This window comes from Rhinoraja longicauda, chromosome 9, assembly GCF_053455715.1.
Source record: "Rhinoraja longicauda isolate Sanriku21f chromosome 9, sRhiLon1.1, whole genome shotgun sequence".
Taxonomy (NCBI): domain Eukaryota; kingdom Metazoa; phylum Chordata; class Chondrichthyes; order Rajiformes; family Arhynchobatidae; genus Rhinoraja; species Rhinoraja longicauda.
In genome coordinates this window covers 70529143-70551345 of record NC_135961.1, presented here as the reverse complement: position 1 = coordinate 70551345, position 22203 = coordinate 70529143, and the positions used below count along the sequence as shown (strand labels likewise).

The following is a 22203-nucleotide window of genomic DNA, read 5'->3' as shown; positions in this document are numbered from 1 at the left end:
AGGGAGAAAGATAGATCAGCCATGATTGACTGGCAGCGTAGACTCGATGGGGCGAGTGGCCTAATTCCGCTCCTATGACTAAAGAACTTGAAACAAAGATCTTCTCAATCTTCAGCCCACCCTTAAAAGTGAGAAGTTGTGCCTGTGTAAAATTGTGTAGGAAATTAATTGCAGATGCAGATACAAATCGAAGGTGTCACAAAATGCTGGAGTAACTCAGCGGGTCAGGCAGCATCTCTGGACGTTTCAGGTCGAGTCCCTTCCCCATCAGTCTGAAGAAGGGTCTCGACCCAAAACGCCACCCATTCCTTCTCTCCGGAGATGCTGCCTGACCCGCTGAGTTACTCCAGCATTTTGTGATACCTGTGTGAAATTGATCTTCTTTAACATAGAAAATAGGTGCAGGAGGCCATTCAGCCCTTCGAGCCAGCACCGCCATTCATTATGATCATGGCTGATCATCCACAATCAGTACCCCATTCCTGCTTTATTTCCATATCCCATGATTTCCTTAGCCCGAAGACCTAAATCTATCTCTCTCTTGAAATGACCAAATGACCCTATAGTTTAAGAACTTCCCAATTTAGAATTATTGTCTAAACAAACAATTATAGCAAAGAATTACTAAGTAAATGTTTTACAAAATGTACCTGGCATATTCAGGTTAATTTTTTCCTGAGGGAGACCAGCTCGTCCAGTCCCGGTGGAGCCTGCAAAGACCATGTCATATGTGTAGAGGTATGCAGTTTGGTTTGAGTATTCTGGTATCAAAAACCGCTGGCATGGAGGCATCTCCTCATCCGGCTGAAATGAAATTATTCCATGTTAATATGGAGTAGTGGAAGCAATAACCTTCCACTACTTCATCTCACTGCATCAGTAAATTCACTCATTTCTTCTCCCAGCATGCTGATCTAGGTTCTCTTTAAATATATCTGCACTGTTCACCTCGACTGCTCCCCACGAGTTCTAAACTCCACAATAAATGGAGGTAAAGAGCACTTACAACCATTACCTGGTATAAAGGATGATACTCAGTGACCTCCATTCTGATTTCATCAGTTATTCGATATCCATTATCTTGGACAGTGCCTAAAATGTAGTAGATTAAGCATGGAGAGTCTCCCTGGCTCCAAGCTGCCATCAAAACCACCAGACCCTCTCTGGAAAACAAAATTGAAGACTGAAACATTGCTGCCCTTGCATCTTGAAAATAAAAAAAGCTGAAGTCAGATTTCAACAACTTCTAACCAGTCCATCATAGGCAGTTAACATAGAAAATGTTAACTTGTGAGGTTATTCACTTTGGAAGTAAGAATAGAAAGGCAGATTATTATCTGAATGGTGTCAAGTTAGGAAGAGGGGATGTTCAACGAGATCTGGGTGTACTAGTGCATCAGTCACTGAAAGGAAGCATGCAGGTACAGCAGGCAGTGAAGAAAGCCAATGGAATGTTGGCCTTCGTAACAAGAGGAGTTGAGTATAGGAGCAAAGAGGTCCTTCTACAGTTGTACCGGGCCCTGGTGAGACCGCACCTGGAGTACTGTGTGCAGTTTTGGTCTCCAAATTTGAGGAAGGATATTCTTGCTATTGAGGGCGTGCAGCGTAGGTTCACTAGGTTAATTCCCGGAATGGCGGGACTGTCGTATGTTGAAAGGCTGGAGCAATTAGGCTTGTATACACTGGAATTTAGAAGGATGAGAGGGGATCTTATTGAAACATATAAGATAATTAGGAGATTGGACACATTAGAGGCAGGAAACATGTTCCCAATGTTGGGGGAGTCCAGAACAAGGGGCCACAGTTTAAGAATAAGGGGTAGGCCATTTAGAACGGAGATGAGGAAGAACTTTTTCAGTCAGAGTGGTGAAGGTGTGGAATTCTCTGCCTCAGAAGGCAGTGGAGGCCAGTTCGTTGGATGCTTTCAAGAGAGAGCTGGATAGAGCTCTTAAGGATTGCGGAGTGAGGGGGTATGGGGAGAAGGCAGGAACGGGGTACTGATTGAGAGTGATCAGCCATGATCGCATTGAATGGCGGTGCTGGCTCGAAGGGCTGAATGGCCTACTCCTGCACCTATTGTCTATTGTCTAAAATAGGTGCAGGAGGAGGCCATTCAGTCCTTCGAGCCTGCACCACCATTCTTTGTGATCATGGCTGATCGTCCACAATTAATAACCCGTGCCTGCCTTCTCCCCATATCCCTTGATTCCAGGAGCCCAAAGAGCTCTATCTAACTCTCTTTTGAATGCATCCAGTGAATCGGCCTCCTCTGCCTTCTGAGGCAGATAATTCCACAAATTCACAACTCTCCGGGTGAAAATGTTTTTCCTCGTCTCAGTCCGAAATGGCCTACCCATTATTCTTAAACTGTGGCCCCTGGTTCTGGACTCCCCCAACATCGGGAACACGTTTCCTGCATCTAGCCTGTCAAATCCCTTAATAATTCTATCTGTTTCTATAAGATTCCCTCTCATCCGTCAAAATTCCAGCGAATACAAGCCCAGTCGCCTCAGTCTTTCACCATATGACAGTCCTGCCATCCCGGGAATTAACCTGGTGAACCTACGCTGCACACCCTCACTATGATCAGCCCCCCCCCCCCCCCCCCCCCCATAACGATGGGAAACGACTAGATACAAATGGACACTAACAGGAAAAGATCAGAACTGAAATTAGGCCATGAGAAAAAGACGTATTAGGATTGAGCAATAGGAAATCAAATTCTAGAAACATGGGATCCCCTGGACTGACCTTCATCTGACCCTCCAGCCTCTCTGCACACCGCACTCTCCCCATCCAACCCAGCTCCAACTTCCAAACCCACATTCTTACCTCTGGTGAACCCCGCTTCACCCTTTCATTATGAACGACGTTCTTCCCCATCGTGACCTAGAATTAATCCAGAACCTTCGTACAGTAAAGCCATTGGTCAGCTGGTGCAGAAAACAAGGTGGGGCTCTCGGATGGATAAATTAGATTGCATCCAATTTAATATTAATTACCACTATTGGACAGGATGTTGCAAAGATGTCTTCTTTAAACTTCCAATTTGGTATCTATGCCTGTCTCAGTAAATGAACTAATGAGGCTGATTGGGGTTTGCGGAAGGAAGGAGCTTCATGGGCTTAATGGACTTTCCTTACAACGTCTTATGCAAATATAGACACAAAGTGCCAGAGTAACTCTTTAGGTCAGGCAGCATCACTGGAGAACATGGATAGGTGACATTTCAGGTTGGGACCCTTCTTCGAACATTTCATGTGCAAATACTCTCTTCAACATTTGGAACAAAATTAATTGATCAATCTGATTGTGGGGCTTCACATGGAAACATTTGATGCCAATAGCATGAGAAGAACTCAGAACAAATGCAGTAACAAAGACTCCACTTACTTGCTCAGTTGCAAATCTAGATACTGCACACTGATTCCAGACTTATCGGTTTCATAATTTTCATCAGATCCCTAGATTTAGTGAAAGATTTTGTTATTATAGCAATTATTGTAGGGATAAAATATTCTGTTATAGTTCCTTTGTTTAGCTTCTCTTGTTGAGATGTCAACTAAGCGACCAATCCTTTGGTGCTTGAAGTCAATTTACTTCGAAACAATCCTCTGGTTACTTGCTACCCACAGGGTGATTCTTTGAATAAATCTATAACTCTGCCGTTCCACATCACAGCTTCTGCATCTTTTTAAATATTGTTTAGCAAAGTCCAAATATTGTCATGTACTTTCATTGGGTGATGACAATACGAGAACCAAGAAGCAATGCCTGCAAAAGTGTTGAGATTGATAGATTGTCATCTACGGCCATGGATTCAGCTTAGTTTGGACTTTTTACAGCCCAACTTTGTGTGGAGTTTACATTGGTTCATTGGCAAGGGCATCACATTGGTCCACGTTCAAATACACCATCTCACCTCCCCCATTCAAACTGGCACCACGCATCCCACAGGTACACACTTGGATTTGCTGCCGATTATGTTGCTGGTAAGTGCTCAATTGCATTTCTCCTACCTTCTCCCCATAACCCCTGACACCTGTACTAATCAAGAATCTATCTATTTCTGCCTTCAAAATATCCATTGACGGCCTCCACAGCCTTCTGTGGCAAAGAATTCCACAGATTCACTAAAGAAATTCTTCCTCATCTCCTTCCTAAAGAAACTCCAGCGAGTACAGGCCCAGTGCCATCAATGCTCAGCTTGTTAACCCACTCATTCCTGGGGTAATTCTAGTAAACCTCTTCTGGATCTTCTCCAGTGCCAGCACATCCTTCTTCAGATATGGTGCTCAAAATTGCTCACAATTACATCATCCTCCTTCAAATGAAAAACCATAAAGAATGCTTGGATTACACCATGGCTGTTGAGACCATGACAAAATATGGCAGAGTGGTTATGATGCAAAGACTTATTGCTTGGCAAAGATTTGTCAATTCATTTAAAATAAACAAACAATAGCATGCCTTTTAGGATATAAGAAAATAACTGCAGATGCTGGTACAAATCGATTTATTCACAAAATGCCTTTTAGGATCACCTTTGACCAAACCCAAGTCATCACCATCCACCAGGAGAGAATGAAGACGCTGCCTGACCTGCTGAGTTACTCCAGAATTTTGTGATACCTTCAATTTGTACCAGCATCTGCAGTTATTTTCCCACACCATTACGTTAGATGCTTGCTGCTTACCCAAATGTAGTACACCAGGTCTCCTTTCATGGATCGGTTTAAGTCCCAACTGAAAACATGCCGTTCAGATGTCTCATCCACTTCCCATTTGTTCAGGCTAGAATTAGTCAGGGTATAGAGACACTCGTTCTCCTCATCCCACAGTACAGAGCTTAACTGTCATGGGAAAGAAAAGAATGTCACAGCCAAGAACCCACACCTTACTCGCCAAAGTGAATAGCAATGATTGGCATTCACTACTTTTTAAACCTGCATTGGAAAAGTGGCAAATTTCTTTACAGAGTCCAGCAAAATAATTAATGCAACAAATCAGTCTGTGCACATGAATCCATGACGTTGAAAAGTCTTACCACATCACTGGCTGTGGGGGTGAGAATGCCAAAGAGTGAAGAGACCCTGCGACCCAGTCCTGAGAGCATCCCCTGCCCCTGCTGCACGGGACGGAAGCTCACTCTTCCCGAACAATCTGGTGTTAATCGTAGCAACTGGTTTTTTTGTGAAGCAAGAATAAATCCACCTCCCTACAGCAAAAATAGAACCAGCAACAGCTTAACAATTAATTCACCAATAAATGGGAATCAAGCAATACACATGCACGAACCCAACTCTGCTCCAGTTACAATCTACGGCACTAACCTAGAAGTCAAAAAGCTCCAAGAATTAAAACCCTGTCCCAAATCAAAGCTCACTTGATCTAAATCAATCTTAAGAATGGTTTTCTTAAAACGTTGCCTTAAAGTCTCCATTCTCTCTGAAACAAATTGGCAATACATCGGAAACTTGACGTTCCGTCCACCAGGCAAGTCCAACTTGCATATTTCACATTATGATATGGGCTTAGTTCTACATTTCTTATAGACAGACTTTAAGGAAAACTGAAGCATTCGTGTTCCCAACATAACGTGCCGAAATATATATAGAAATATAACATTCTTAAAGGATTGGACAGGCTTGATGCAGGAAAAAATGTTCCCCATGTTGGGAGAGTCCAGAACCAGGGGTCACCGTTTAAGAATAAGGGGTAGGCTATTTAGGACTGAGATGAGGAAAAAAAAAATCACCCAGAATCTGTGGAATTCTCTGCCACAGAAGTCAGTGGAGGCCAATTCACTGGATGTTTTCAAGAGTTAGATTCCGCTCTTCTTCTTCTTCTTCTTCTTGGTTCTTGGTCCTCCAAAATATTCCAAATGGAATTTAAACTGGAGGTGGCGGAGTATTGACTTAAGCAAGAAGGGAGAAGAACTGCCTTAAATTTAGTTGCATCTGGTTGAATAACTATAGTAGGGTGAAGACTATTCCATGCTTTAATTGTGCGATGGAAGAATGAATTGTTATACACATCTGTCTTGATAGCTGGTATCTCAAATTGAATCGAATGCCCTCGTCTACTCCTGATAGGTTTGGGTTTGGTGTAGATGTGGTCATCTATGTCGAGCTGACCATTTAATATTTTGTAAAAACAGGTCAAACGGTGGGTTTTACGTCTGTCTGGGAGAGTGTTCCACCCCAATGAATTTAGAAGTTCGGTAACACTCACTTCTCTCTCATAGGTATTTGTAACAAAACGAGCTGCCTGTCTTTGGACACGTTCGATGGAAGAAATATTTTAAATTGTGTGTGGGTCCCATGCTGCAACTGCGCAGTCCAAATGTGGTCTAACAAGGGTGAAGTATAATTTCTCCTTGATAGAAGTTGAACAGTGATAAAAGTTGCGTCTCAGAAAATTTAGGACACCTGTTGCTTTCACCGTTGCATGATGAGTCTGACCATTCCAACGTAGATCGTTCTGTAGTTTGATGCCAAGATACTTGGTCTGTTTGGATCATCAGCTGACTTAATTGGACGGTACAGCAAACAATCATCAGCAAATAGTCTGGTCGTGCTTGTGACTTTTTCATGGATGTCATTAATGTAAAGAAAAAACAGCTGAGGGCCCAGTACTATGCCCTGAGGTGTACCACTTAACACTGGATGCCAATCAGAGCTTTTTCCATTCACACACACGCGCTGAAGAAGTTTTGTTAGAAAACTGGAAATCCATTGTTTCGTGTTGGAACGAACACCGTAGGAGTCAAGCTTCCGAAGCAGTATCTGGTGTGGGATGACATCAAATGCTTTAGAAAAGTCTAGTACTACTAAATCCGTGACGGCATTGCTGTCAAGGTTCTTGGCCTGGTCATTTGTTGTCAGGATAAGCTGAGACTCGCATGATCTATGCCTCCTAAATGCATGTTGGTTGTCAGCAAGTATGCTATGTTTGCTAAGGTGTCTCATCAGATTACTATCGATTATATGCTCCAGTAGTTTGCAAGTGCTTGTTAATGAAACAAGATGATAATTAGCCGGGTTGGTGGTTGAACCCTTCTTGAAGAGAGGAGTGATGTTAGCCTTCCTCCAATCCAGTGGAACATCACCTGAGTCAAGCGACTGTTGGAAAATGAACTGCAAAACAGGAGCCAGTTCTTCGGCCGCGATCTTAAGGGCTTGATTCTGTATTTGGTCAGGTCCAATAGCTTTTGTTGTATTGATGTTGAGCAGTAACTTCTTTACACCTTCAAGCTCAATTTTAATAGCAGGCATATCAGCATGTGGGCTGGGCGGTAGATCTGGGAATGATGAAGGCTCCGTATCTTCACGGGTGAAAACGTGTTGAAATTGGTTTGCAAGAGCTTCTGCCTTCGCCAGGTCCTCAGTGCTCAGACAGTTGTTCACTTTGAGTATCTGGACACCTGTGTTGTCTGCCCGTCTAGATTTCACATATCTCCAAAACGCCTTGGGTTGCTCCCCCTCAAGAATGGAAGAAACATGTTGTCTATGAGTACTCCTAATAGCGCGATCAACTTGCTTTCGTACGCTAGTAAAATTGTCCCAATCCAGTTTTGTACCCCTTTTTTGGGCATGGATATAAAACTTCTCTTTCTTACTGCAGAGATGTTTCAGTTTCGCCGAAAACCAAGGAGGGCGCATGCGGCCTTTAATGAGTTTTTGAGGAACATGATTTATAACAATGTCATTTAAAGAGTCTCTCAGCCACACCCAGTTGTCCTTTACCGTTCTTTTACCTGGATGCAGGTTAAAGAAATCTTTCCTCAGTTTTTAAGCCAAGTCTTTAAATTCCTCATTGTTCACCTTTCTCCAGAGGGAAATTTTACACGGTGGTTTTAAAGGAACTTTAATCTTTGTGTGTAGTGTTGCTCGAATAATAAAATGATCGCTGATTCCAGCACATGATGAAACCTCCGAAATTAAGTCTGAATGCGAAGTCATAGAATAAATCTAAAGTATTTTCAGCGCCATGTGCATCATCACGTCTGGTAGGGAAAGTGACTTTTTGGGACAGGTGATTTTCCAGAATACGGTCAGCCAGGGCTTCCTGAAGAGTCCCCTTTGGTTCGCTTTGTGTGCCGCCAGACCAATCTACCCCTGGGACATTGAAATCCCCCACCCCCCCAGGATAATAAGGGGAGAGGGTGACGAGGCGCTAAGTTTGGAGATGTTTGATTTAAGATCTAAAAGAGGCAGATTTCATGTCAGGCGGTCGGTAAAAGCTTTAACGACTGACCCTGGAGCGTAGCTTGACACCAGATTTGCTCAGAGTCGCTGTCTAAGTCGGTTCTTTCAAAACAAGGAATGGTATTGTTTACTCCGATGAATACACCACCTCCACGCAAGTTTCTATCCTTTCTAAAAATTTGGAGATGAGGATGGAAAATCTCAGCAGATTTGATTGTTGGATCTAGCCAAGATTCAGACCCGATAAGGATAACAGGTTTTTCAATTTCAATAAATGGATTTATAGCAGCAGATTTTCCTTTTATTCTACGGCAATTTATAACAGCGATTTTGATACCATATTTATTGCTGATGGTTTTGCAACCCATTTCCACGAAACACATTTATGTATATTTTCTGGGCACTGAGTTTTGGGAACATTTAAGGTTAAAAACAGCTAAAGAGCTAAAAAAAAAGTCCCGATAAAAGATAAAACTAAATAAGACTCAGAAGAGAAACAACCGCCGCCACCGGTCCATTTCCTTGCCTTGCCTTGTCTTGAAGACAGCTAAACACAGCTAAAAACAGCAAATATTTTTAAGGAAAGAGAGGGAAGGGGTGGGAAGACCAGGCCAGGCCAGGCTGCTGCCGCGGGCCTTGAAAAAACTCAGCCTCAAAAAAGCCGTGGATCGGTATCCGGAGTCTAACACCCGCTGGTGTCGGGGCCTCGGGCCGAATTGTCCGTTCTCGGGGATCGCCTGGACGTGTTGGCTGGAAGCCTGGGGCTCACAGAGCAGCAAGCAGGGCGGTGTGAGGAAAGACCACCCCAGTGAGAGGCTGTCGGCGCGGCCACTGATCACAGCAGAATGAGGCAGCTCCAGTCCCGACCTGCTGTTCACTGGGAGTGTCCCGATCGCTCATAGAGCTACGGGAATCAAGGGATATGAGGAAAAAGCAGGAATAGGGTACTGATTTTGGATGATCAGCCATGATCCTATCGAAGGGCCTCGAAGACCCTCATGACCTCCTCATGCACCTATTTTCTTTTTCAATGTTTCTATATGATGGTTACAGATCATAAAGCCTCATTCCACTACTGCTACACCACCACCCCAACACAAAGCTTGCCCATAATAATACAAACCGTTACAGAAGTCAGACACTTCCACTCAGCACTGCTAAAATCCACAGTTATTTCTGTGCAAGACTCTTCATGGGTCAAACTGGGCCAATAACATATTGTTCCCCGCCTGGAAGCTGCCATCACAGACACACACTGAAAAACAGGGCATCAGAAGGATTAACATAACAGCAAATTAATATTTTTAATATTTTTAGCATTGAAAGTAGAGAATCCAAAATCACACAAAAAATCTGTGAGTGTTCAAAGAGCAATGTTTAACAGTCCTCATGAACAAAGGTCAAATTACAGATGAGTCTGTTTAAACGACTGCACAATGGTACAGCTGTGCTGGGATGCCGTCTGTGTGGAGTTTGCACGTTCTCTCTGTGACCGAGCAGGTTTCCTCCGGGTGCCTTGGTTTCCTCCCACATCCCAAAGACATGCGGCTTTGTAGCTTAATTAGGTCTTAAGAGCTAGGAACAGAATTAGGCCATCCAGCCCATCAAGTCTACTCTGCCATTCAATCATGGCTGGCATGGCCATTCAATCATGGCTGGCATGGCCATTCAATCATCTCTCCCTCCTAACCCCATTCTCCTGCCTTCTGCCCATAACCCCTGGCACCCGTACTGATCAAGAATCTATCTATCTCTGCCTCACTTTGCCTCCACAGCCGCCTGTGGCAAAGAATTCCACAGATTCACCATCCTCTGATAAAAGGAATTCTTCCTCATCTCCTTCCTAAAGGAACGTCCTTTAATTCTGAGGCTATGAACTCTTGTCCTAGACTCTCCCACTAGTGGAAACATCCTCTCCACATCCACTCTATCCAAGCTTTTCACTATTCGGTAAGTTTCAATGAGGTCTCTCCTCACTCTTCTGAACTCCAGCAAGTACAGGCCCAGTGCTGTCAAACGCTCATCATATGTTAACCTACTCATTCTTGTGGAGCCTCCTCTGGACCCTCTCCAGAGCCAGCACATCCTTCCTCGGATATGGCGCCCAAAATTGCTTACAATCCTTCAAATACGGCCTTACCAGCGCCTTTAGAGCCTCAGCATTACATCCCTGTTTTTGTATTCTAGCCCTCGAGATAAAAGCTAGCTTTGACTTTGCTTTCTTTACCAATTGAACTTGCAGATTAACTTTTTGGGAATCCTGCACCAGCACTCCCAAGTTCTTTTGCACCTCTGATTTCTGGATTCTCTCCCCATTTAGAAAATAGTCTATGTCTTTATTCCTACTACCAAAATGCAGGACTCCACACTTTGCACGCTGTACTTCATCTGCCACTCTCCCAACCTGTCCCAAGTCCTTCTGAAGAGTCCTTGCTTTCTCTATACTACCTGCCCCTCCACCTATTTTTATATCATCCGCAAACTTGGCCATAAAGCCTTGAATCCCCTTATCCAAATCATTAATATACAATGTGAAGAGTAGCGACCCCAGCACTGACCCCTGCGGAACTCCGCTAGTCACTGGCAGCCAGCTAGAGATAGCCCCCTTTATTGCCACTCTGCCATCCAGACAACCTGCTATCCATACCAGTATCTGCCGTTTGATACCATGAGATAAGGATCTCATCTTCCTTAGCAGCCTCACATGTGGTACCTTATCATTGGCTTTTTGAAAATCCAGGCAAACAACATCCACTGACTCTCCTTTGTCTGTCCTGCTATTTACTTCTTCAAAGAATTCCAGCAGATTTGTCAGGCAAGACCTCCGCTTCACAAACCATGCTGACTTCGGCCGATTTTATCATGAACTTTTAAGTACTCCACAACCTGATTTCTTATAACGGACTTATTGGCCCTCTGCAAATTGCCTCCAGTATATAGGGAGTGGATGAGAAAGTGGGATAACATAGAACTAGTGTGGATGGATGATCGATGGCTGGAGTGGACTTGGTGGGATGAAGGGCCTGTTTCCATGCTGCATCTCTGAACTAAACTAAACATGATCAAAAAGACAGCAACTTATCTGAGGAAAGATGTGCTGGCTCTGGAGAGGGTCCAGAGGAGGTTTTCAAGAATGAGTGGGTTAACTTATGATGAGCTTTGATGGCACTGGGCCTGTACTCACTGGAGTTTAGAAGAATGAGGGGGTACCTCATTGAAATTTACTGAACAGTGAAAGGCCTGGATAGTGGATATGGAGAGGATGTTTCCACTAGTGGGAGAGTCTGGCACTAGAGGTCATAGCCTCAGAATTAAAGGACGTTCATTTAGGAAGATGAGAAGGAATTTCTTTAGTCAAAAGATGGTGAATCTGTGGGATTCTTTGCCAGAGAGGGCTGTGAAGGCCGTCAATGGATATTTTTAAGGCAGAGATAGATAGATTCTTGATTAGTACAGGTGTCAAGGTTATGGGGAGAAGGCAGGAGAATGGGGTTAGGAGGGAGAGATAGATCAGCCATGATTGAATGGTGGAGTAGACTTTATGGGCCGAATAACCTAATTCTGCGCCTATTACTTATGACAACCCTACTACTAAAGCAGAACTAGAGAGAGAAGAAAATGGAAACATTCCCTAAGCCCTACCTAATCTTAGACTGTTCATTTATCAAAATAATTCAAGTTTTATTTACTCTGTTCCTGCTTTTCACAGTTTTTCCTAAAGTTGTAGTTGTACAGACCAAATACAGGCCCTTCGGCTCAATTCGGCCATGACGATCTGTTTGTACCATTTGCCTGCGTTTAGCCCACATCCTTCCAAATCATTCCTATCCATGTACCTGTCCAAGTGGCTTTCAAATATTGTTGTACCTGTCTCAACTGCCTCTTCTGGCACCCTCTGTTTGAAAAAAGAGGCTTATAGGAAATGTAGGAAAGCTTGTGTATTAAATAGAACAGAGCTGGGCAGAAATCTATCCCAGAATGTCAAACAAAACCCCTGAATTAACTACACTGTTTTTACAACTCTGCCAATCCCTTCCTTCATGACCCTTAGCTCATTATTCCTTCTATCCAAGGAGATCGTAGGACACTCTGCCATTGGAAGCAAATTGGATACATGGCACTGTTATTTTTGAAAGGAAACTTGGTTAATATGCAAAAAAAGAAATGAATAGTCAGAGCAGCTGGACAGGAGATGGTCTAGAAGGCTGCCCGAGCTCCACATAGTAGCTGAGTGTCCATGTTTTGCACTGTGAACCTGAATTTCATTCTACATAATTTCTCTGTTCACTTTTTAGACTGCGAATGGATCCATTCAAGACACTGCAATACGGCAGACTAGGTATCGGCCCGCGGTGAGAACATGGCGGCCCCGACCCCGACCTCAGGCCGTCTCCGCGCTCCCTCACTCACTCCCCCTCTGTCCCTCCCCTCCCCGCGCTCTCTCTCTCTCGGTCTCTCTCTACCCCGTGGCCGCGCTCTCTCTCTCTCCCCCGCTCTCCCTTCCCCTATGCCCGTCCCTCTCTGTCCCCGCTCTGTCCCTGGTCATCCAAAATTAGTACCCCGTTCCTGCTTTCTCCCCATATCCCTTGATTCCATTAGCCCTCAGAGCTAAATCTAACTCTCACCTAAAGAGATTAACCAAGCCAAGGCACTGGCAAAACCCTTCATGTACTGTGCTGAACTCATCCTGGTTTGAGTAGCTGAATAAAAAGGCATTCCCTGTAGTGGGACAATTTGGTTCTGAGCGGAGGAAAATTGAGAGACATAGCAAAAGGTAGAATATTGTTTTAGAATGCTGACACACAAATGGACTATAAAATTAATTAAGCAGATAATTAGAATGATTTATTGGTATGCTGAATGTTTTAGGCTTTCATCAAGTAGCAGATTATGTGCTCTACTCCTCAAACAATGCCAACTGTTCAGAATCAAGTCTTCAGCTGTTGCTGCCAGAGCACAATGGTACTCACCTGTGAGGAACTGTGTTCATTTGGATGTGATAAAGCCACCAGGTCTGCAACGTAAGGCAGGTCACAAGGTGGCAAGTGGAATTCTTTACATACAGACAGCTGTCAGAGAACCACAAGTCTAGTTAAAATCCAGAAATGTGCAAATTATATCTATTTGGTACACTAAGATTTATTTTAGACATCAGATATTTTTAAAGCAACGCAAGGATTAAGTTGAACTCAAATGTACAGACATTGTCAACTACAATTTAACATTAATTTTAACTTTTCATCTTTTTAGCAATGTATGCTTGGGTTGTCCCACCAATTTTCCTCACCTTCTTTGTACAATAATTTGCTTGAAATAAAAGACAAATTATGTTCAAGCTCGAAAGTGTGCAGAGATGATTTATGAGAATGTTGCCATTCAAGTAATAAAAACTTTATTACTAGGAGCACAGGAGGACAAGGGGTGATTTTATAGAGCTGTATGACCTTGGGTATGCAAGCAAAGAATTTCACTGTGACTTGTCATATATGACAATAAAATATTCAATTCAGTGTTCAATCATGAGAGGAAAAAACAGGTTAAGTTCAGTCTTTTACCCAGAATAGGGCAAGCAAGAACCAGAGGACATAAAATTAATCGTGAATAGCACGTTTAGTGAGTTGGCCACACCATAGGTAAAGGTTAAGCAGACAAAAAGGGAAAGGGTGGCCACTAGCCAGCGTAGTATAAAGAAGGTAGTGTAGGAGTCCCCTGCGGTCACCTCCCTCCTAAACAGATATACCATTTTGGATACTGTTGGGGGAGATGGCTCATCAGGGGAAGGCAGCAGCAGCCAAGTTCATGGCACCGTGGGTGGCTCTGCGGCAAAGGAGGGGAGGAAAAAGAGTGGAAGGGCTATAGTGATAGGGGATTCAATTGTAAGGGGAATAGATAGGCGTTTCTGCGGTCGGAAACGAGACTCCAGGATGGTATGTTGCCTCCCTGGTGCAAGGGTCAGGGATGTCTCAGAGCGGCTGCAGAACATTCTGGAGGGGGAGGGTGAACAGCCAGTTGTCGTGGTGCACATTGGCACCAACGATATAGGTACAAAACGGGATGAGGTCCTACAAGGTGAATTTAGGGAGCTAGGAGATAAACTTAAAAGTAGGACCTCAAAGGTAATAATCTCTGGGTTACTACCAGTGCCACGTGCTAGTCAGAGTAGAAATAGGAGGATATTACAGATGAATACGTGGTTTGAAAAATGGTGCAAGGGGGAGGGATTCAAATTTCTAGGACATTGGAACCAGTTCTGGGGGAGGTGGGACCAGTACAAACAGGACGGTCTGCACCTGGGCTGGAATGGAACCAATGTCCTTGGGGGATTGTTTGCTAGTGCTGTCGGGGAGGATGGGAACAAGAGCAGAGAGACAGAGGGGTATAAAGTGAGGGTAGAAACAATAGGTAGCAAGGTGAAAAGTAAAAGTGGCAGGCAGACAAATCCAGGGCAAAAATCAAAAAGGACCACTTTGCAACATAATTATATAAGGGGCAAGAGTGTTATAAAAACAAGCCTGAAGGCTTTGTGTCTCAATGCAAGGAGCATTCGGAATAAGGTGGATGAATTAAATGTGGAGATAGTTATTAATGATTATGATATAGTTGGGATTACGGAGACATGGCTCCAGGGTGACCAAGGCTGGGAGATCAACATCCAGGGATATTCTATATTCAGGCGGGATAGACAGAAAGGAAAAGGAGGTGGGGTAGCGTTGCTGGTTAGAGAGGAGATTAATGCAATGGAAAGGAAGGACATTAGCTCGGAGCATGTGGAATCGATATGGGTAGAGCTGCGAAACACTAAGGGGCAGAAAACGCTAGTGGGAGTTGTGTACAGGCCACCTAACAGCAGTAGTGAGGTTGGGGATGGCATCAAGCAGGAAATTAGAAATGCATGCACCAAAGGTGCAGCAGTTATAATGGGTGACTTCAATCTACATATAGATTGGGTGAACCAAACTGGCAGGGGTGCTGAGGAAGAGGATTTCTTGGAATGTTTGCGAGATGGTTTTCTAAACCAACATGTCGAGGAACCAACGAGAGAGCAGGCCATTCTAGACTGGGTATTGAGCATTGAGGAAGGGTTAGTTAGCAGTCTTGTTGTGCGAGGCCCCTTGGGCTAGAGTGATCATAATATGGTGGAGTTCTTCATTAGGATGGAGAGTGACAAAGTCAATACAGAAACAAGTGTTCTGAACTTAAAGAAAGGTAACTTTGAGGGTATGAGGCGTGAATTGTCCAAGAAAGGGTTGACGGTGGACATGCAATGGAAGGCATTTAAAGGTCGCATGGATGAACTACAGCAAGTGTTCATCCCAGTTTGGCAAAAGAACAAACCAGGAAAGGTAGTGCATCCGTGGCTAACAAGGGAAATCAAGGATAGTATTAAAACAAAAGATGAAGCATACAGATTAGCCAGAAAAAGTAGCATACCAGAGGACTGGGAGAAATTCAGAGTCCAGCAGAGGAGGACAAAGGGCTTAATTAGGAAAGGGAGAATAGATTATGAGGGAAAACTGGCCAGGAACATAAAAACTGACTGCAAAAGCTTTTATAGATATGTGAAGAGAAAAAGATTAGTTAAGACAAATGTAGGTCCCTTGCATTCGGAAACAGGTGAATTGATCATAGGGAACAAGGAGATGGCAGACCAATTGAACAAATACTTTGGTTCTGTCTTCACTAAGGAAGACATAAATAGTCTGCCGGATATAGCGGGGGACCGGGGGGTCTAATGAGATGGAGGAACTGAGGGAAATCCAGGTTAGTCGGGAAGTGGTGTTAGGTAAATTAAAAGGATTAAAGGCAGATAAATCCCCAGGGCCAGATAGGCTGCATCCCAGAGTGCTTAAGGAAGTAGCCTCAGAAATAGTGGATGCATTAGTGATAATTTTTCAAAACTCTTTAGATTCTGGAGTACAAAAGGCAAATCATGTCTGACGAATCTTATAAATTTTTCGAGGATGTATAGAGTGGATAAGGGAGAACCAGTCGATGTGTTGTATCTGGACTTTCAGAAGGCCTTCGAAAAGGTCCCACATAGGAGATTGGTGTACAAACTTAAAGCACACGGTATTGAGGGTTCAGTGTTGAGGTGGATAGAAAATTGGTTGGCGGACAGGAAGCAAAGAGTAGGAATAAACGGGTCCTTTTCGGAATGGCAGGCAGTGACTAGTGGGGTACCGCAAGGCTCAGTGCTGGGACCCCAGTTATTTACAGTGTATATTAATGATTTGGACGAGGGAATTGAATGCAACATCTCTAAGTTTGCGGATGACACGAAGCTGGGTGGCAGTGTAAGCTGCGAGGAGGATGCTAGGAGGCTGCAGAGTGACTTGGATAGATTAGGCGAGTGGGCAAATGCATGGCAGATGCAATATAATGTGGATAAATGTGAGGTTATCCACTTTGGCGGCAAGAACAGGAAAGCAGAGTATTACCTGAATGGTGACCGATTAGGAGAAGGGGAGATGCAACGTGACCTGGGTGTCATGGTGCACCAGTCATTGAAAGCAAGCGTGCAGGTGCAGCAGGCAGTGAAGAAAGCAAATGGTATGTTGGCATTCATAGCAAGAGGATTTGAGTTTAGGAGCAGGGAGGTTCTACTGCAGTTGTACAGGGCATTGGTGAGACCGCACCTGGAGTATTGTGTGTAGTTTTGGTCTCCTAATCTGAGGAAAGACGTTCTTGCCTTAGAGGGAGTACAGAGAAGGTTCACCAGATTGATCCCTGGGATGGCCGGACTTTCATATGAAGAAAGACTGGATAGACTAGGCTTGTACTCGCTGGAATTTAGAAGACTGAGGGGGGATCTTATAGAAACATATAAAATTCTTAAGGGGTTAGAGAGGCTAGATGCGGGAAGATTGTTCCCGATGTTGGGGGTGTCCAGAACCAGGGGTCACAGTTTAAGGATAAGGGGGAAGTCTTTTAGGACCGAGATGAGAAAACATTTCTTCACACAGAAAGTGGTGAGTCTGTGGAATTCTCTGCCACAGAAGGCAGTTGAGGCCAGTTCATTGGCTATATTTAAGAGGGAGTTAGATGTGGCCCTTGTGGCTAAAGGGATCAGGGGGTATGGAGAGAAGGCAGGTACAGGTTACTGAGCTGGATGATCAGCCATGATCATATTGAATGGCGGTGCAGGCTCGAAGGGCCGAATGGCCTACTCCTGCACCTATTTTCTATGTTTCTAATAGGAGTAGGAAAAAAGCTGCAGATGCTGGTTTAAATCGAAGGTAGACACAATGCTGGAGTAACTCAGCGGGTCAGGCAGCATCTTGGGAGAAAAGGAATGGGTGATGTTCTGGGTCAAGACCCTTCTTCAGTCTTGGACATAGAATTAAGGCGAGGGGGGGGAAATTAAATAGGAACACGAGGGGCAACTTTCATTGTGATCATGGCTGATCATCCACAATCAGTAACCCGTGCCTGCCTTCTCCCCATACTCCTCGATTCCGCTAGCCCCTCGAGCTCTATCTAACTCTCTTTTAAATGTATCCAGTGAATTGGCCTCCACTGCCCTCTGTGGCAGAGAATTCCACAAATTCACAACTCTCCGGGTGAAAAGGTTTTTTCTCGTCTCAGTTTTAAATGGTCTCCCCTTTATTCATAGACTGTGGCCCCTGGTTCTGGACTCCGCCAACATTGGGAACATATTTCCTGTATCTAGCTTGTCCAGTCCATTTATAATTATATACGTTGCCATAACATCCCCTCTCATCATTCTAAATTCCAGTGAATACAAGCCCAATCTTTCCAATCTTTCATCATATGACAGTCCCGCCATACCAGGGATTAACCTCATGAACCTACGTTGCACTCCCTCAATAGCAAGGATGTCCTTCCTCAAATTAGGAGACCAAAACTGCACACAATACTCCAGATGTGGTCTCAGCAAGGCCCTGTACAACTGCAGAAGGACCTCTTTACTCCTAAACACCTGTGTTTCATAAGCTAACACAAGGGTGGTCAGTTTATTCAATTCAAGCAGAAGCTGAGTGAGGTGATGGCATAACATATCACCAGAGCTCACCCGGCTTTGGAGAGCTGCATGAGGCTGGAGATGTGGAATGCAGATGGAGATCCCCGGCCAAAAACCTGCATCCTACATTGCAATGGCCAAGCACAACAGAGTTCTCACACACCAAATCATATCTCAGTTGCAAACTCTCTGTTTTATATTCAAGACAAACTAAATTCTAAACCAGTTGGCAACAGTTAATAGCGTTTGTTACCTTAGCAACAGACATCTGGCCAATCTTCCAGACAATTAGCTTTTCACCACAGACAAGCCATGCCCATCCATTTTCACTAATTTTAACACTTAATGGCTCATCGACTGAAAGGAAAAGTAATCAATTAACAACAGAATTTCAATTCCACTTACAATAGATTATTACAAGCACATTCATTGAAATAATTAAGATTAATATTCCTCTCACATAACCAACATGCCCCATTAAAAATACTCCAGCACTTTAAGCCAGCCATTGCGCACCTCCTCAGCTTTCTATCAGATTTAGCAAGAAATGCCTTGGAATTTTTAAACTTGAGGCAAGATACAGGTAGCTCAGCGATAACACGTGTTTCCACTACACGAGGTGGATACACCGCGAATAATAAATTCAAGAACACTAGTTGTATGTCGCAAGTCAAATCAGTTACAACACGATTTATAGACAATAGGTGCAGGAAGAGGCCATTCAGCCCTTCGAGCCAGCACCACGATTCAATGTGATCATGGCTGATCATTCTCAATCAGTACCCCGTTCCTGCCTTCTCCCCATACCCCCTGACTCCGCTATCCTTAAGAGCTCTATCTAGCTCTCTCTTGAATGCATTCAGAGAATTGGCCTCCACTGCCTTCTGTGTCAGAGAATTCCACAGATTTACAACTCTGACTGAAAAAGTTTTTCCTCATCTCCGTTCTAAATGGCCTACCCCTTATTCTTAAACTGTGCTGATTTCATCAGCAACAAACCATTTAGAAGATACTGTGGAAATTGACAAGCAAAAAAAAAAACTGTCTTGGATTTAAACAGTATAGCGTTCAACAAAACCCATTTCTATGGTTCCATTCCCTGCAGCGAGGAAGCATTGTTGTCTCTTAACTTTAACCACGGGTGGCCCATGAAATGGACAACCAATGCACACGTGCAACAGACTGAGATGCCGCCAGAACCAGGCAATTCTTCGCATGCTGGTCCCAGAAGGAGAACTGCTATCATACATTACAATTGCTCCACTCTTTTAAATCTTTATTTATCTATACACTGTGGATGGCTTGATTGTAATAATGTATAGTTTTTATTTTACTGGAAAGTATGCAACAAAAAGCTTTTCACTGTACACATTACAATAATAAACTAAATTAATACTCTATTAAATAATAACGTACAATCTTTTGTATTTTCAGTTTGCAGTCACAAAAATGAACTTATTGCTATTGAATAGACCTTCATTTTTTGAAAATCTGTGGGAAAAATAACTGTTATTGCAAGTCTAAAACTCTCTAGCCCCGAACCCTCATTGACATAATTGTCATTATAACACAATTTTCTGTAACATGTTTCTTTGGAATGCAATATCTTGTTAAGCAAAAGGCCCCTCCCGGCTAGAGGTTTCCAGACACAACAGCAATATTTTTTCCATGCAGGATTAACAAAAATGAAGGTTTTTTATAGTTACAACTTTATTTGTATGGCAAGATAATCAACTGTTTTCATTTTGCTTTAAGGTTGGGTCAGGAGAACAATGCTTTGACAAAATAATAAGACACTTTGGAAAGAAACTGCTTGACAAAGAAAAAGTTCTAAACCTGTGAATGACAGAGCATAGAGATGATAATTTATACACTATTCAGTTTCTTGGTCATGAAAAAATTTACCTTCAGCTAGAGTTATCGCCTCCATAACCTTCACAGGAAGAGACGATCCAAAGCTTCGTATTTCGTAGTTGAGGGTCTCGGCAACTGTTTGATATTGTGCTCCTCTGATTGGTGTAGAACTACGAGAAAAATAATTACAGTAAAAACTTACAATAATGATTACATTTAAATCTCAAAGCTAACGTGAAAGGTCCTGGGTGGAAAAATACATTCAACTTTACAGGCGTTTAAAGAAAAGATTCCAAGAATTTGTATGCCGATGTAAAATGGAACACAGGACAAAAGATAAAAGTGGGACCCAGTGATTGAGTTACAGAATGGATTACAATGGTGAATGACAAAACAGCAAAGAGTACACAAATACTTATTCTGTTTTTACCATATCTGCAGATTATCAGCAGAGCATAAAAGCAGACAAGCTGTGCTGAATCATTACAAAGCACTGCTGCGGTTCAATCAAAGTAGCTTGTTTTATTACCATTTTATCGGGAGGATGGAAAGGCGTGAGAAAGGGTCCAGATATGATTTACAATAATGGCTGCTGAGATGAGGACTGTAGTTACGTTGGAGATGATAAAGTGTATAAAAATGAGCAATCTGGACAGAGTGGATCGTAGGAGATTGTTCCCTCTAATGGAGAGGTTAAGGACCAACGGTCACAGCAATAATACGAAGGGGAAGAGAACACAAGGAAAAAGGTTTAGGCAACATGTGGCTGGAATCTAAAGCATGCTGCCATAGATGAAATGGAAGTAGGTTTTGTTGCGGCTTTCAAGGGATGATTGGATAAATATATGGAGAAAATCTCGCAAAGTTGCAGAGAAAGGGATGCACGGTGAAACAAGAGAATTACTCCAATGGAGAGTTCTTGCAGATGTAATGTGCCGAATTGCTCCTTTTTGTACTGTGGCAATCTTTCAAAATTCAGCTTGGTCCTGATCCGAGCATACTGCTATGCTTGCCTACCACCCAGATTGGCTTGTGTTCATCAAGCTCACACAATAAGGATAGCGGAGTGAGGGGATATGGGGAGAAGGCAGGAACGGGGTACTGAATGAGAGTGATCAGCCATAATCGCATTGAATGGCGGTGCTGGCTCGAAGGGCTGAATGGCCTACTCCTGCACCTATTGTCTATTGTCTAATGGAGAGGGGCTAACAAGGTGGATGGCACATTAGCTGAAGTTTAGATCAGAGGTTGGTGTTGTCACCCATTTAAGACTGAACTGAGGAAAAGAATCTCTCCAGAGGTTGTAAATCTTTAGATTTCTTTAGTCAGAGGGTAGTGAATCTGTGGAATTATTTGCCATAGAACGCAGTGGAGGCCGTCAGTGGATATTTTTACGGCAGAGATAGATAGAATCTTGAATAGTACGGGTGTCAGAGGTTATGGGTAGAAGGTAGGAGAATGGGGTTAGGAGGGTGAGATAGATCAGCCATAATTGAAAGGTTGAGTAGACCTGATGGGCCGAATGGCCTAATTCTACTCCCATTCCTTATGGCCATCTGACCACTTTAGAGAGTTACGTGTGCACTGCAATGAATGAAATTCAAGGTACTTTTGGAAACGGAATGTGAGGATTGGGCAGGAAAATGGATTTGAGGAAGGAATTGATGTCTAATCCAGTGGTGGAATAGGCGGAAGATTCTTGTGGTCCGCATCAGTGACAGAAACTTTGCCTTCAGTTTCAAAAGGCCAAAGCAGCTTAATTTATTCAACATTAGATAATCAGAACTGCATAGTGCATGTTGAAATATAAATGTACAAGGCACTGAAGCCTCGGCTCATGTAAAGCTGGACGTTGCAGAAAGACACGGCGTGACGCCGCGACTCACCGGCTGCACAACGTGGAGCGCCAGGCCGGGGATAAGATGCCGGCCCCGCCCGCTGACACGCTCCGCCGGCCCGGCACCGTGAAGCCGCCGCCGCCGCCGCCGCCGCCGGGGGTCCGCGGGGATCCGTGGCAACCGCCCGGGGGTCGCCTGCTGCTGCCTACGGGGGCCCGCGGTGAGAACATGGCGGCCCCGACCTCAGGCCGTCTCCGCTCTCTCTCACTCACTCACTCCCCCTCTGTCCCCGCACTCTCGCACTCTCTCTCTCACTCTC

At 43.8% G+C, this 22203-nt stretch overlaps 1 protein-coding gene across 3 annotated transcripts in view; it reads right to left on the bottom strand.

Annotated features, from left to right (window-relative positions):
* nup133 (nucleoporin 133) overlaps positions 1-22203 on the bottom strand; it is a 67558-nt gene extending 45355 nt beyond the window's left edge. For all 3 annotated transcript variants that reach the window (XM_078405719.1, XM_078405718.1, XM_078405720.1), the window contains exons 1-10: positions 21933-22203; positions 20098-20216; positions 18446-18549; positions 13181-13279; positions 9334-9465; positions 5048-5218; positions 4698-4853; positions 3394-3464; positions 1016-1163; positions 651-804 (exon numbers count right to left, since the gene is read on the bottom strand). In XM_078405719.1, coding sequence (XP_078261845.1) covers positions 651-804; positions 1016-1163; positions 3394-3464; positions 4698-4853; positions 5048-5218; positions 9334-9465; positions 13181-13279; positions 18446-18549; positions 20098-20216; positions 21933-22114 — 1336 coding nt within the window. In that variant the 5' untranslated portion in view covers positions 22115-22203. The remainder of the gene's footprint in view (positions 1-650; positions 805-1015; positions 1164-3393; positions 3465-4697; positions 4854-5047; positions 5219-9333; positions 9466-13180; positions 13280-18445; positions 18550-20097; positions 20217-21932) is intronic.